A 16626-nucleotide genomic window follows, 5' to 3' on the forward strand; every position below is an offset into this window, starting at 1 on the left:
CTGACATTTAACCTATGATGGCTTCGAAGGGATCCCTATAATCTTTATTTAACAAATGAGTCAATAAATTAATAAATCTATCTCAGTCTGTTTTGCCGTGCTTGATGGTTTGATTGCTTGATTGCTTGCTTGATTGATTGATTGTGTAATTGATCAATTCATTGTTGGATAGATTGTTTGATTGATTGTTTGATTTATTGTTTAATTGACTGATTAATTGATTGATTGGTTGATTCATTAGTTGGTTGGTTGATTGATTCATTGCCTTCCGTCCATATGACCTCTTTCACAAGTAGAAAAGTTCGTCTTTATAACTTTCCAAATGTGTGTGGTTTTCCCGGGCGCCCTGGTTTCCTCCACTCGTAAACTTCATCTCACAATTCACGAGATTGCACCGTAGACCATTTATTCCCACCAAGGCAGGTAAATCTAGAACAGTCAACATCCGAGAAATGTATTGAAGGTGAGAATCCATGTCCCCTGTGAATAGCCATGTCCCCTGTGAGTAGCCATGCCCACTGTGAGAAGCCGTGTCCTCAATGAGATGGCTAGAAGGAAACAAACACTTTAACGGCTCGGCTACATTCTGCTTCCCAAAGCATTTCATACATAGGAATTACCGTTTTGTATATATTGGCGTATACATTACATGCATAAAGATGCCAATTAGTTATACGACGGCGGCCACCATTATGGTGAGAGGAAATCGGGCAGAACCGGAAGGGGGGGAGACCCACGACCATCCGCAGGCTTCTGCCAGACCTTCCCACGTATGACCGGAGAGGAATGTTCTATGTTCTACAGTATTCGGGGCGGATGCGGTGTGTATCGTTTGTGCTGCGCTTCTGCAAGGATTGACGTGGTTGAAATGTTGACTGAGGAATAAATTTCAATATTTGTTGATTCTAAATTCCGCAAAATACTAGTACTATTGCGAAGATCAGAATCAACAGAGATATTTCAGCATTGGTTTACCCGACCAGAACAGGGAAATCTGAAAACTTCCTCCACTCAGATTAGCTAAATCTGTAGATATGTCCTCGGTCATCATTGTCAGGGTAGCTTGGACAGATTGAGCTATATAAAAAATAGGCCTTTGTGCAGTGTTTTGTTCATTATGGACTGGTATTATACTCGTCTCTGCTTTGGTGGAAATCTGCATTGGACTCGACCCCTCAATTAACCAGTATACATACGGATGGTCGTGGGTTTCCTCCGGTTATAGCACCATAGTGCTGACCGCCGTCGTATAATTTAAATATTTTTGAGAACGACGCAAAACATCAAGTAAATAAATAAAATAACTAATAACATCATAACGAAAGGAAACAAAACAATTGAAAAGAAACCCATTAAGCATACTCACCAGAGATTAGAAATGTGCATTTTGTTTATAGTTTAACATAATTCTTAACAGTAAAAGGAATATTCGTAAGGTATGACTCCTATCTGACGGTTTCTTGACCCCCGCTCGCTTTGTATACATATGCCATATCCGTATATGCTTAATCATGGCTCTAGAGTATTTAACTGCAGCTTGACCCTCAGGGCTGTCCAGACATGTAATACATGTTCATACTCTGAAGAAGTCTTTTAGTGAGCTTTATAGATGTTTTGGGGCCTCAGTGGCTCAGTTGGTTAGCGCACTAACTAACCCTCTAAACGTCAACTAAACCTCTCACCAATGCGGTCGCTGTGAGTTCAAGTCCAACTCATGCTGGCTTCCCCTCCGGCCGTATGTGGAAAGGTCTTGCAGCAACCTGCGGATGGTCGTGGGTTTTCCCTGGGTTGTGCTCGGTTTTCTCCCACCATAATGCTGGTCGCCGTCGTATAAGGGAAATATACTTGAGTACGTCGTAAAACACCAATCAAATAAATAAATAAATATAGATGTTTTTAATTTGAACGTAACATAAGGAATGTATGGATCACAACTTCTATTTATTTAGTCATCGATGCTTTCGTATACGTAAGCATAACAGTACCTACACCGAAACGTCGCTCAGTGAATAAATGGAAGTTGCGATCCACATATTTGTTGTGTTATCCAACTCAACTTCTAATTGCAAATGAAAGAAGTGGAGACAAAAACGAAATTAGTTTAGTTGTAAGGGCTGAAATGTAGTCGCTTTAAACAGTATAATGCTTCATGGTATGCTTGAATAAATATCTTGCAAACATTTGACCTAATGAGTCTTTACTTCATTTACCTGGCCCAAACAAAAGAAGTTCTCTTCACGACATGCATGAGATCTCATGCCCGGATAGAGCGGGCTAGCTGAGATCTCGAGCTTACATGATGTACTGACCAACACAGGGCAGAGTTTAACCATGCCTGTGACTACTACGTGGTCGCCCAAACCGCAACAGTATAAGCGCCCCCCTCCACGCCCCCTCCCTTCCATATCTATATCTTCTCCCCATATATAGAGTCATCGTCCTAAATGTAGCGTTATTGGGGAATGATGCCCCTCTGACTGAACCCATTGATCTTCAGCTCAACAGACATTCCCATCCACGACTTCTCTCATTTGCATAACACAAGTTTGTTAAATGTACATCTAGGCCACTCAACAGTTACAGTTGTGGCCTGGGCTATCTTTTCGTGCCGCATGAGTTACTGCACCATGTCAGGTTGACTGAATTTAGAAATTATTTCTACCTGTCTCTGCATGTAGCGAATAAGAACAATACATATTAGACCCAGCACAGAGAGGGCCACAAGCAGTAGAGCGCAACCGTTGATGTTGTTGCCACATCAGTCACATCGATTACTACTGGGCACATATCTGTCATACCGATCGTTGCAACGGTGCCTGGGTCGTGTAAACGCCTGACCATTGCTGCTTCCTAGTCATACTGTCTCGCACAGGTAAGCTATTATCCATGGTCAGATCTATAGTTCTTGTCTACCAGGGTCCGTGACTGTATGTAGGTCGGTGACGAGTAATACGTAGTTTAGGTAGTAAACCTCGTGTAAACGCTGAAACACACGAAAACGGTGGAGGGTTTCCCTGTCAAAAATGGCCTGGTGCGAGCAAAGACGTCTCCATGATTTTGAAAGAAAAAGAACGTAAATGGGGTATATGCTAGTAAGCAGGCTGTTTCGTGTGGTGGGTCACACAGATCTCCGCCTAGTAATGCTGTATGTACACATAAAGAGAAGGTGGGCTGTAGTTGACAGACAGCTCTGGCTATGTCGGCAGAATCTGTCAGCTCGTTTCAAGTCCTCTACAACATACTTTTATATAGGTATAGAAGAATATACAACTCTTACCGCATACTTCCGTATTCCTGTATATTAGCGTGATTTTATATTTTGTAATGGCTTAAAAGACTATAAAACCTATGTCGTGATAGCCTCTTTAGGATAAAGCAGGAAAGCAGTATCCTAAGGAACAGTACAATTTTTTAACACCATACTGAAAAATATTTCATTCAAACGACGGCGGCCAGCATTATATGGTGGTGGGGGGGGGGGGGGACCGGACACAGCCCGGAGGAAACCCACAACAAGCCACAGCTTGCGGGAAGACCTTTCGAACAGACAGGAAGCTAGAATGAGCTGGACTAAGACATCGAACACATTGATAAGGTCATAAACTATTAAACACTCTCCAGTTTGTTCAGTTGCTTTTCAAGATTGGGTTCTACGGTGGCCTGTTCGATCGGCAAATAGCTTTCTGCACATTACGAGGCGTAAATGAGGCGATAAATGATGAACGTAACTTCATCCTACCTGACGGGGCTTAGGCCGTTCTCACTGGAATGTCGCTGTACCATCATCCACCGTCCGCCCGACGACTCCGGGATTACCCTGTACTTCTGCAGGTCAGCACCGTGAAGCTAGTTTTTAGCGTCTACTCATTTACCACAGGCGGGCATGGGTCAGGTCAGGTAGGCCCTATACATACACTCATTGCCTGCTATTCAGAAATCATACCCATTGCTTTAGTGCAACTTTGACATTATTCTTCTCCTTTACTCTGGTGTATGCACACATGAACTTATCTGCTTTTGACGTACGCACACATATACATAATATATACCCCTTCTACAATTTCATCCTCTAAGCCTGCGCAGAGCGAAACCGTCAAGTAATCATCAGAATAAGCCCTGAATGACTGGGCAGCTGCACGTATCCCTTTGGAGACTAATGAAATAGTGCCGGTATGTAAGTTTAAGCTTGCCTGTAAATGATCAGACAGACCTTTAATTTCATACAAAATTGTATTTCTGTAATTCTTACACTGACCCGACCTGTAACTATTATATTTACTGCAAAACCTGTGATTTTATATTAGCTACTTGATTTCTTACACAGCTGTGATTTCATACTGTCAGACGCACCTGTGATTTTATGCTGACACACACACCTGTGATTTTATACAGACAGACGCACCTGTGATTTTATGCTGACAGACACACCTGTGATTTCACATCGACAGATGGAATTGTCATTTTATATTAACGGACAGACTCGTGCTTATATATCGGGATTTTTATACCCTCAGACTCACCTGTGATTTTATACCGACACATAGACCTGTGATTTTATACAGACACACGTACCTGTGATTTCATACCGACAGATAGAATTGTGCTTTCATATTAACAGACAGACCCTTGATTTTATACCGAGAGATAGAGAGACCTGTGATTTTATACCCACAGACACACCTGTGATTTTATACGAACAGACTGGCCTGTGATTTTATACAGACATACAAACTTCTGATTGCATACTGACAGACAACCTCTTTATTGTATACTGACAGACAGACCTGAGATTTTATACAGACACACAGACATACCATTTTATGCTGACGGGCTGTCTTGTGATTTTATAAAGACAGGCAGACATGTAATTTCATACAGATAGAGAGACATGTGATTTTATACAGTCAGACAGACATGTAATTTTATACAGACAAGCAGACATGTGATTTCAAACTGACAGACAGACATGTGATGTTATACAGACATGTGATTTTGTGCTGATATACAACGCTGCGGCTTCATACACACCTTCATCCTATGTTTGGCTTTTTGCTTACTTGTACTTGTGGAGTATCTATAGGATTTGGTCATTGTTCATTTTGTACCGATTTGAAGTAGGCTTCTAATGCTTTATCACATTCCTGTCTTAATTATTAAATTATCCGACTGAAATCACAATAAAGACTAAGTTACCATTGCCTCACTAACTATTAACTGAGTGTTCTCGCCGGCTGTACGTGGAAAGGGCAGCGTACATCTGCTTGGCTTCTCCCAGGCTCTATCTGGTTTGCATAACTTAAGCGTCGTATAAGTGAAATATTCTTGAGCACGGTGTAAAACCCCAAACGAATATAAAAGTAAATAGATTAGAGAATGTTTTCCGTGATTTGCTACGAAAATACAGACAATGCTGCAGTTGAGACAGTTTTAATACTGTCAACAGCATTAGCAGATTCAGAAAACAAAGCGATTCTCCCCGTTCTGACATGGCTGCCAGACATCTGGTGCAGATGGTATGCTCCAGAACATTAAAATGAAACTTTGCGAACACAATGAGACACTTAACTGCGTGGTGATGATATGAATAATAAATATCATCTATTGAATTCTGATCTACCCTCAAGTTATGAATGATGATCGTTTACTGCCACGTCGGCAATATTTCAGCCATTTCGTAGCAAGGTTTACCTCAATACTCTTTGATGTGTGTTAAATGCGTGGCAGACTATAGGTAGCAGACTGTATTTAACTCAAACAAGGTAAGAAAGAAGCAGGGTTGTAGAGCGTGTGACCGTCAACGTGCAGTGTAATTGTGATTCCTTTCCTCCATTATAGGAAGTTCGCTGATGAATGTATACATTTTATATTGCACAAAAATTAACACATTATTTGTGTTGTTTTCAGGTTTACGAGCCTGATTGTGAGATGCTAGTCAACATGGCTCTCAACATGAAGTTTAAGGTGCGCCTAATATTTTTTGTCTGTGTGGCAATGATACTGTTGATGACGTTCTTCCTCTATCTGCGTGAGAGCAGCCCAACCAGAGTTCGCAAAGCAGACAGCGGCACTTTCTTCCTATCCAAGATCAAGAGTTTCTTCCCTGTGTCTTCTGAGAAGTGCTCGGGGACACTACTGGTGAATGTCACGGCAGATATGCAAACCGTCAATATATGGGATAGTATAGACCTCATATCTGCAGGAACTAAGTATAAAGTGATGTTTCCAGAGGAGAATTCCAAGAAAGCAGCCGGTAAGGCTTCACCTTCCCCTCTCACAGTCCTCATCATCCCACATTCTCACAACGACCCGGGATGGCTTAGAACCCTGGACGACTACTTCAGTACGTCAACAAAAAAGATTTTCGACCTAATGTTAGAGAAGCTGGAAGCACACCCCGATATGAGAATGGTGTGGGCAGAGACTGTGTTCTTAGCTTTGTGGTACGAACAGGCTTCAGTAGAAAATCGGACTTCTCTGAAAAAACTGGTGGACACTGGACAGTTGGACCTAGTGACAGGTGGGTGGGTAATGCCTGACGAAGCGTCGACTCATTATTATTCTATTATTGACCAGTTGATTGAAGGTCACCAATGGCTTGCAAGGAATCTCGGCGCAAGGCCCAGAATCAACTGGTCAATAGACCCCTTTGGACACTCAGGAACCGTTCCGCACTTGTGGCGCCTGGCAAACTTTGACGGAATGGTTATCCAAAGGATACACCAAGCCATAAAGGACTATCTGGGACACCACAAGAGATTGGTGTTCCATTGGCGCCAGATCTGGGACGACAAAGGGTACCATGATATCCTGTGTCACACGATGCCCTACTTGTCTTACGATACCACCGCCACATGCGGCCCTGACAGCAATGTCTGTAGAAAGTACCTATTCCCTTATAACCAAGAGTTTATGGCTGGGGACAGGGCAAGATTAGAAGCATTCGTTACCCCTCTGTACGAGCAGTTCAGACTTCATGCCGAAAACTATCAACACAATGTAATATTCGTTCCCTTGGGGGGAGATTTCCAATGGGTATCACTGGATGAATTTGACTCGAAATACTCTAGCTACACTGAAATCATGGCTTATATGAATTCCAGGTCCGACTGGAACATAAAGGTGCGCTTTGGGACTTTGACTGAATATTTCAACTTACTGAAACAAGCCAGTCCACCCGTGCGCTACCCAACTGTAACAGGGGACTTTTTTGTGTATTCGGAAATACCGAACCATTATTGGAGCGGATACTTCACCTCTAGGCCTCTGGACAAATTTCTTGGAAGAGAGATTCAGGCTTTATTAAAAGTCGCAGATATATTATACTGCTTAGCAGCAATACATGCTCGCACTGGGAGCCATGCACATGTCTTCGAAAACTATAAGCTGCTGGAGGTAGCCCGGCGTAACCTGGCTTTGTATCAACATCATGACGCCATAACGGGAACAGCCAAACCTCACGTGGTTATGGATTATGAAATCAGACTATCCTCGTCTTTCAACCAATTGCAAGCTGTTGTGAAGCATGCCGTGGTCACCTTGCTTAGAAGTCACGCTGGTGGAGGCGAAGAACTTCTAAATGTCCAGCCTTTCGCTTTTGCCTTTGATCCCTTCCATAGTCGATCACGTCACGAGATTAAACCTGCGGGATTAAAAGTAGTGGTGTTCAACCCTTCGGCTTTTAAGAGAGCTGAACTGATTTCGCTGGTGACTGACAAGGACCAGATTGAGGTAAATGAGTCCCGGTTATCTAACCGCAAAGTTGCCCATCAGATTTCCCCAGTCTGGAGCGCACGTGGTAACATCCTAAGTTCACGGTTTGAGCTGTCGTTCCGTGTAGACTTACCACCATGGTCCTTGGTAACCTACACACTCAGTGCAATAAGCACGCCTGACTCGTCTTTTACAAATCTCTACATGACGCTACCGACTGGACACCATCAAGAACAAAAACAAGCTTCTTTCAAAATCAGTCCTCTTCCACGTTCGACCAACATTGTTTTAGAAAACGCCTGTCTTCGAGTATCCATATCTTCCTCTACTGGGATGATTACAGAGATCATGCAGAAAAACACAAACACTGTTACCGGTATTGCCATGGAGATGGTATCCTATACTCCAGGGGCCCTGTCTGGTGCCTATCTCTTCTGGCCCAGGATAGACACCCCCCGAATCTTGAGCACCGACGAGGTAAATGTTGTCCACGTACAAGGTTCCTTGTATTCAGCTGTCAAGGTTGTTCATCCGTTATTTCAAACCGTGCTTAAAGTTTATAACAGTTCAACAGAAGAGGCGTTGTGTAGAGCTGTAGGTATTGACAACATCGCTACGCTGTCGGAGTCCCGAGGAGATGAGCTGGTGATGCGCTTCAAGACCGATGTTCAGAACAAAGACGTTCTTTACACTGACGGTAATGGGTTGGGCATGGTCAAGCGTCGTCGATTTCCCAAACTTCCGATGCCAGCCGCTTATTACCCCATGACAAGCGCGGTGACGATACAAGACGAGCACATGCGGTTCACGGTCCATAGCCGTCAACCACACGGGGCGGCCTCACTGACACCGGGGTCCCTCGAAATCATGCTGGACAGGACGTTTAGGTCAGACGACGGTAAAGGGCTGGGTGAGGGAATTCAGCAAAACCCACCCGCACCAAGCAAGTTTTTCCTCCTCATCGAACCGATGGAAAACCGAACTAGTCAAAACTCTGATTACTTCCACCCAACATTACAAAGTTTGCGACTCGGCGACGTGCTACAGAGTCCTCTCTATTATCTGACATACGGAGAATCTCTTGATCTCCCAGCAACGTTTAACCCACAGTTATTCGATCTCCCGTGTGACGCTAATGTTGTAAGTTTTCGTCCATTGGAGCCTGATACGGAACCGAAAGGGTTGCGGACTGCGTTTATTCTGGAGAAAAGAGGTTATGAGTGTGGTGCTCACACAGGGACAGTGCAGTGCGAATCAAGCTGGGGCAAGCTTTCGTTTTCATCTTTACTGGAGTTAACCTCTCCATCTAGTCTTACGGAGATGTCCTTGTCACTGATAGATACTATCAAACCATTATCACCTTTTGATACTCTCGAACTTCAAGCCATGGATATTAAGACGTATTCTTTAGAATGGGATGATAAATAATCTATTTATATGTGGTCATATTTTTGGTAAATAAATATTAGGTTCTTCACTTTATTTAAATCAAAATTTAAATCAAAATCAAAATAAACCTACCTCACAGTCCGAACATTTCACTGTATTTAATTCAGTGGGAAGAAAACCAAGAGTTTATTTAATGACATTTCTATTCATGCTTACCACAGTTTTATCTGTTCCTTAATCAAATGACGTTAAGTGTTTGATTTCGTGGATGCCTGGTTTTTGTCAATGCTTGGTTTTCGTCCGGAGGATTGTTATGTACCTAGCGAAGGACGTCTGCCTCCAAATTCTCCTATGTATCCTTCATCCGTGAACCCAACCGCCATCGTATAAAAGACAACGGCAGGAATGATATTTTCTCATAATGGGGTAAAGAATTTAAATAATGAAACTGTAACTGTGTTAAGAGGGGCCTCCTTGGCAGAGTTGGTTAAGCTACCAGCACTGCGCAAAGAATCAGGAGGCACTCATCAGTGCGGTAACTGTGGCTTCAAGTCCTGCACATCCGGCTTCCTCTGCGCCGTACGTGGGATGGTGTGCCAGCAGTCTGCGTGTGGCCGTGAGTTTCCGTGCCTTGTGTCCTGTTTCCTCTCACCATAATGCTGACCGCCGTCGAATATGTGAAATATTCTTCAGAGCTCTGTAAAACACCAATCAAGTAAATAAATAAATATTTCTGCTTCTTGACGTTAGGAGGCGTGGGTTCATTCTCGGACAAGAAATTGTCAAGATTTTAATGTCTGCATTGTTCTCGGGGACATGGTGGTTCTTTCGTAGTCTTATTCGAAAATTGCTGGCCTGCATTTGCCTTTGACTCATGTGATGCATTACACGTCGGTAATCGCACCAGTATAACTTGTTAGATGTCGCTATGGTTTACTCTGGGCATTCCCATTAACTCTTTAACACACAGACCGCTGTCGGATAAACGAAAAAAAATTTTCATTAATCTGAATACGCACCTGACGCCACGCACCTTGCAGGAATTTTGTAGGGAGATTATAAAACTATACACTTGTCGAGCTGAAACTTCGCTATGTATCGCAAGTTATGAAAGACAATCATTTACCGTTTGTCGTTTGTCTCAAATGCGTTGAAAACCTGTTTTTCATCAATATGAAGAGCCGGCGTTTATTCCACACACAGAAAATGTCATGACTCCCCAGAACTGATCGCTATGGTTTAAGTGACGATATCTTGAGGATGGAGTTAAACAGCCATCAAACAAGAAATACCGAATGGCAGGCGCCAATAATGTGGACGAAAAGTATGTCCAAAAATTGCAATCAAAGAAACCGTGATAGGAAAAAAAGGGAAAGGAACATTCGACCAGCAAATACTAAAGACCATTCCGGTAGGAATGAAAGCAACCGTGGACATTAGGGAACTGGAAATATCCACCACCTTTATTTGAACATAGCATGCATTGCATCTCTGTAGTCAAATGATCACTGTTCCTTACGTATCAAAACTGATAAGCAATAGAATTTAAAGCAGCATTTCGTCTATTTCGTTGCATGCTTTCAGAAGGATAAGCCAATGTTTTATAAAGCCATGCATGCACTTTCTTCCAGCACAACAAGCATTAGAATATCGCGTTTGCCTTATATAATAACGCTAGAGAGCGATGGGCGACGCGAATGGGCTGTTTGCACGGCCTAACGTTCTTTCAAAATCACCAATATATTGTGCATATGTACGTCACACGTGGGAAAGATTCTCAGCACTTTGCCCAAGATCGGTGGTTTACCGCCGGCTTTCTGGTTTTCCCCGCCCATATAAGCGGCAAATTCTCCATTTTATTGCGTTAAATAGTATTAAAGTGGATAAATAAACTACAGTATATCATAATGCCGACAGGAATTCCCATTTGTGACTTATCGATTGTAGCATATATACCCACAGTTTTGCTAAATCAGGAAATTGCTAGTAGGCAGTAACAGTTCTCAGTAATGTGAACTCCAGCTGTTATCTTCCTTGATCATTTTCTTTCAGAACTTCCATATAATAACCCACACAAGGTCTTTTCTCACTTAAAATGACGATTGGTTGAAAGCTGACGAAGTTGAAAAATTAGAGGTCAAAACATTGATGTCTTCACAGCTTAAACACAGCCAAATGCTGAAAAGAATCAATTCGGGTATTCAGCACTTAGGTTTTCCTGTGTCACAAGTAGAGATTTATTTACAATCCCATAAACGTCTGTTTGGTTCTAGATTGAACGCCCATGTTACACACAAGCACTGTTTATGCAACACGTATAATATAGAAGAAGTTTCCGTCACAGTGAGTTGATCTCCAGCTCATGATGGCTTCCTCTCCCGCCGTACATGCGAATGTCAGCATTCTGTGGTTGGTCGTGTGTTCTGGTGGGATCAGCCAGGTTTCTTCACACCACATTTGCAAGACCGATCATGTCATGAATGAACTGAATACATAATGTATGTTGCAGTGCATGCTGTAATGTATGAGGTAGTGTAAGTTGCTGTGTATATTGTATTATGTATGTTGTATTGTATGTTGTAATGTATGTTGTGGTGCATGTTGTAGTGTGTGTTGTAATGTATGTTGTAGTGTATGTTCTAATGTATGTTGTAGGGTATGTTGTAATGTATGCTGTAATGTATGTTGTAGTATATATTGTTGGGTGTGTTTTATTGTATGCTGCAATGTATGTTGTAGTGTATGCTATAATATATGCTAGTATGTATGCTGTAAGGTATGTTGAACTATATTGTTGTGTATGTTTTATTGTATGTTGTAATGCATGTTGTAGTGTATCTTGTAATGTGTGTTGCAGTGCATGGTGTAGTGCATGTTGTAGTGCATGTTGAAGTGTATGTTGTAGTGTATGCTGTAATGTATGTTGTAGTATATGTTGTAGTGTATGCTGTAGCGTATGTTGTAATGTATGTTGTAGTGTATGTTAACTTAAATCCAATATACAAGCACTTTCTGTGGTAAACCGTGACCTTCAGGATAAAGTCCTTGACCAGGAACAGTATAGTCGGGAATATAATTTACGTTTCGGAGGAACTGATGAAAAATCTGATGAAAATGCTTTCCGGATTGTAAAGTCTGTTATTGAAGACAAGCTGGAACGGACGGATATCAATACTGAAGCGCACACCGTGTGAGAAAACAAAGAGAGGGTCAAAATCGCCATATTTTGGCTAAATTCTTGTACCGTCCCCAGCTAAGGGAAGTTTTATTTAAAGCCAAGAAACGTCTGAAAGATTCATCTTCATTTGTAACTGAAGATCTGGCCCCCGAAGACAGGCGTAGAAAGAACAATGCTAGGGATCTGATGAACAGATACTATATGGAAGGGGAAAGTGTGCGTTTTGCGCGAGGGAAATTGTTTGTTGACAATAAGGAAGTGTTTATCCCCGAGAACTAACTATTCACTCGCTGAGTATCCCAACATATGCCCCCTCCCTTCGTTTCTCAAATGGTAACTCTAGACAATGTGCAGCTGCATGTTAATTAGCATATATTGTATAATGCACAGTTGCATCTTACATGTACATACCATGTTCTCATTTTAACACTGGTCTTGAACGGTATATTTTCTCTATATATTTTATCTTAACTGTATATATATATATATATATATATATATATATATATATATATATATATATATATATATATATGTGTGTGTGTGTGTGTGTGTGTGTGTGTGTGTGTGTGTGTGTGTGTGTGTGTTCATGTAATAGAGGTATATACATGCAGAATAACCCTGATGTAAGCAAGTCTACCCATGAATAGCTGTCGGTAGCTCCCTCAATATAGCACTCCACCTTTCCTAACACTAGTTTGCATGCACGCTGCTTTTTTGCTCCTTTCACAAGTTCCTACTGAATACTGTACAGTGAAAACCGGTCTGACCGTTTATGAATTGTGCCATGGCACTGCTCGTGATCCTCGTGTCGTATCCACAGCGCGTGCACGCTTTTCAACCCACAGCATCTTATCATTATATCCACCCACACTGCACGGGCTATGTGCCTTCGACTTTATGTTAACACCTCATGTTAATTACATCCACTTACCTTGTCGTGACTTGTAGAAAATCCTACACAACTGTATGGTTAATTTTATTTTTTTGTGTATATATTGTGGCTCTTTCACAAATCGGCTTTTCACTTTCTTTGTATTATTAAGTATTTTTTAAATGTATTACTTCTGTATGTGTACCTTACACCTATAATTAACACTCATCCCGGCTTTTTATGTGGAAAAGTTGTACAGAAGCATATGCTTATTATTCAACTAAATATGGATAATGACACAGCCTCTTTTATGCCTGTTCCACCTCACAATTCATTCTCCTACCTGCCATTCCATGATGTTCCCTACATAACACCTACTTCATCATCAGCTGCCTCTTCCAGGGCCCCGACATATAATCTTGATATTATTGACCAGATGTGCTTCAGTCCAGTTGAACTGAATGACTATGACGCATCCAAAACACATAATGATGACAACGAACATGAAATTGCTTACTGGGGTAATTTAAACTATCAGCTGTCCAACTGCTATAGCCCTAAAAGTTTTACTCAACACCTAGAAACCCTATATTATGATAATCAAAATCAGTTTTCAACCTTTCATTTAAATGCCCGTAGGTTAGCAAAAAATTGTGACAAAATTACATACTTTATCCATACTTTCAATCCTAACTTTTCAGTCCTTGGATTTTCGGAAAGATGGCTTAGCCCGTTAACCGAATGCTTATATTCTATGCCAGGCTACACTTTATATTCTGCCTCTCGAGATAAACGGAAGGGAGGAGGTGTTGCAGTCTATGTCAATAGCCCTTTTGAGTCGTGCAAGATACGCGATGGTCTTCCTTTCTTCGATGAACATTGCGGATATGAGTCTTTATTTGTGGAGATCGCTGCTCCGTCAAATGTCTGTGTTGTTTTGAATTATTTATCGCCCTCCAGGCAAAAAGGCAGGGCACAGCCCTTCGTAATATACCCGTAAACAAAAAATGTATTATCTTGGGTGACTTCAATATAGACTTATTAAGTGCGATAGCCATTTAACATCAAAATATTTTTTGTACTAATGATGTGTCATTACCTTTTTCCTTCCATGACAAAACCTACTCGAGTATGTTCTCACTATGCTATCCTTTTAGATAACATCTTCACAAGCTTGCATGCTCAATGCAATTTCTAGGGTATATTTTTAACAGATATATCTGTCCATTTCCCCATATTCAATATCTTCTCGACTAATGCTTTTTCGAAAGAATCGTCAACTTACTCTTTTCGAAAAAAGACTCCAGAACACGTCAATCTGTTTAAAGGAAATGTTCAAAATATAGACTGGCTTGACGCTCTATCATCGGATAGTGTTAATGAGGCGTTACCCTGTTTTACTGGGAAATTATACATAAAATACGACACATGCTTTCGTGTTGTGACCATAGACAACCCATCGAAACATACTCGCAAACCTTGGGTCGCATGAGGTATTTTACGGTCTCTATTCGAGAAGAACAAACTTCACCGTAAGTATTTGAAATCTACTGATATACCGACTCGCATCAAATATAGGACGTACAGGAACAAACTGAACAAGTTGATCCGTTTTTCGCAAAAGGATTATTTACGGATTAAAGGATTAAGCGACCAAAATCAAAATATAAAAGGAACTTGGAAAGTATTGAATGATCTAATGGGACGTAATAAATGCAAGAAGATGCCTAAATGTTTTAATATTGATGGGTTATCTGTTTCAGATAAAAGTGTCATTTCCAATAGATTTAATGACTTTTTTCGACTCTTGCTTCCAGTCTTGATGCTAAGATACCCCCAAGCCCTAAACATTTTTCAAATTTTCTAGGTGAGCCTGTAGAAGAAAAAATTTTCAATTTTCTCCTGTCTCGCCTGGTCTTGTTGAAACCACTATACACAGTCTAAAGTCATCAACTCCAGGCTTAAATGACATCTGCATGTCTGATCTCAAACTTGTTGCAGAAGATATTTCAACTCCCCTTGCACGTATAGTTAATTTGTTCCTTATGTTGGGTTGTATGCCGTCTTCGTTGAAATCTGCAAAAATCACCCCCATGTTTAAATGTGGTGACGCTAATGACATCACAACCTACCGTCATATCTCGGTATTACCTACTCTGAGCAAAATAATGGAAAAAATAGTTGTAAACATGATGAATGATTTTCTGACAGCCAATGACATCATTTTGCACAAAACAATTTGATTTTAGAACTGGGCACTCTACTTCGAGCTTACAGCGCTCAATGGTTCGAGAGCTATCTATCTGGGTGATCCCAATCAGTTCACTTTGAGGGAAATATATCAAAAGGCCGTAAGGTAAATTGTGGTGTTCCCCAGGGCGCCATTCTCGGTCCTATATTATTTTTATTGTACATTAATGACATTACAGAAACATCAGATATTCTGGATTTTACATTATTGCTGATGATACGATTGTCTCCACTTATGTGCCTACAAGCGCTGAGGCTGTATCCACTATGTCTATAGAGTTGCATAAAATTTCCGATAGGCTGACAGCTAACCGCTTGTCCCTTAATATTAGTAAAACAAAATGCATGCACATAAATGTATCCAAAATTAAGGCACTTCCGCCACCGTTATATTTGCATGGCGTTGAAATAGCCAGCCTTCGGGAACACAAGTTCTTGGGAGTTTATTTTAATTCAAGGCTGTCTTAGATATCTATCATTAACTTTATTAGTAAGAAGGTATCCAGAAATATTGGCATCATCAAACACATTGGAGCAAATGTCAATAGAAAACACTGCTTATTTTGTACTACTCTCTGATATATTCCCTTATCTTCCTGTGCAAATGTTTTATGGGGTAACACATACATGAGTCATCTTCATCCCTTAGTAGTTCTTCAGAAACGCATTATCCGCCTCATCACTTTCTCACAAAGACTGGATCATGCGGCTCCAATATTTAAGAACCTCAAAATCCTCCCACTTGCACAAATACACAGATACTCATCCTGGCTACTCCCACATAAATTCACTCACCAATCACCCTCTCTTCCTCACAAATTTCAACAGCTGTTCAAAAGACAATCTGACGTTCACAATTACCCAATCAGATCCTATTCTTTCAATCCCCATGTACCATTTCTAACTTCAAATCTATCCACACATTTCATCAGATCATCAGCCCCAAGGCAGTGGAATAGGCTTCCTCCAAACTTCAAAGTAATCAATGTCACGTCTTTATTCAAATCCAGGTTAAAAGATTTTTTAATTAACAATATTTGATCCACATTAGTCATACAATCTAGGAGACAGAAGGTGTAGCACAAAATATTATTCACACTATTGTATAGTTAACTTAGGTTTTTGTAGTGTTACATTTTTGTGTGAGTGTTTTCCCAAGTAAATTTGTTTTTTTGTTTTTTTTTTGTTAATACAATTGTTCAACAATTATCGCTCCTCACCAAGC

General features: G+C 41.0%; 1 protein-coding gene across 1 annotated transcript; it reads left to right on the forward strand.

Annotated features, from left to right (window-relative positions):
• The first annotated feature begins 5486 nt into the window (after window positions 1-5486).
• LOC135478124 (alpha-mannosidase 2x-like) lies at window positions 5487-9138 on the forward strand. The gene is made up of 2 exons (XM_064758396.1): window positions 5487-5513; window positions 5905-9138. The coding sequence occupies exons 1-2, from the start codon at window positions 5487-5489 to the stop codon at window positions 9136-9138; spliced, it is 3261 nt and encodes a 1086-aa protein (XP_064614466.1).
• Window positions 9139-16626: the final 7488 nt, after the last annotated feature.

Source organism: Liolophura sinensis, chromosome 11 (genome assembly GCF_032854445.1).
Source record: "Liolophura sinensis isolate JHLJ2023 chromosome 11, CUHK_Ljap_v2, whole genome shotgun sequence".
NCBI classification, from domain to species: Eukaryota; Metazoa; Mollusca; class Polyplacophora; order Chitonida; family Chitonidae; genus Liolophura; species Liolophura sinensis.

Bases quoted from the DNA above. Each gene is read 5' to 3' on its own strand.
- LOC135478124 (XM_064758396.1), top strand. From the start codon at position 5,487: ATGGCTGCCAGACATCTGGTGCAGATG. The intron at 5,514-5,904 runs GTATGCTCCAGA...TGTTGTTTTCAG, and splicing joins CCAGACATCTGGTGCAGATG to GTTTACGAGCCTGATTGTGA.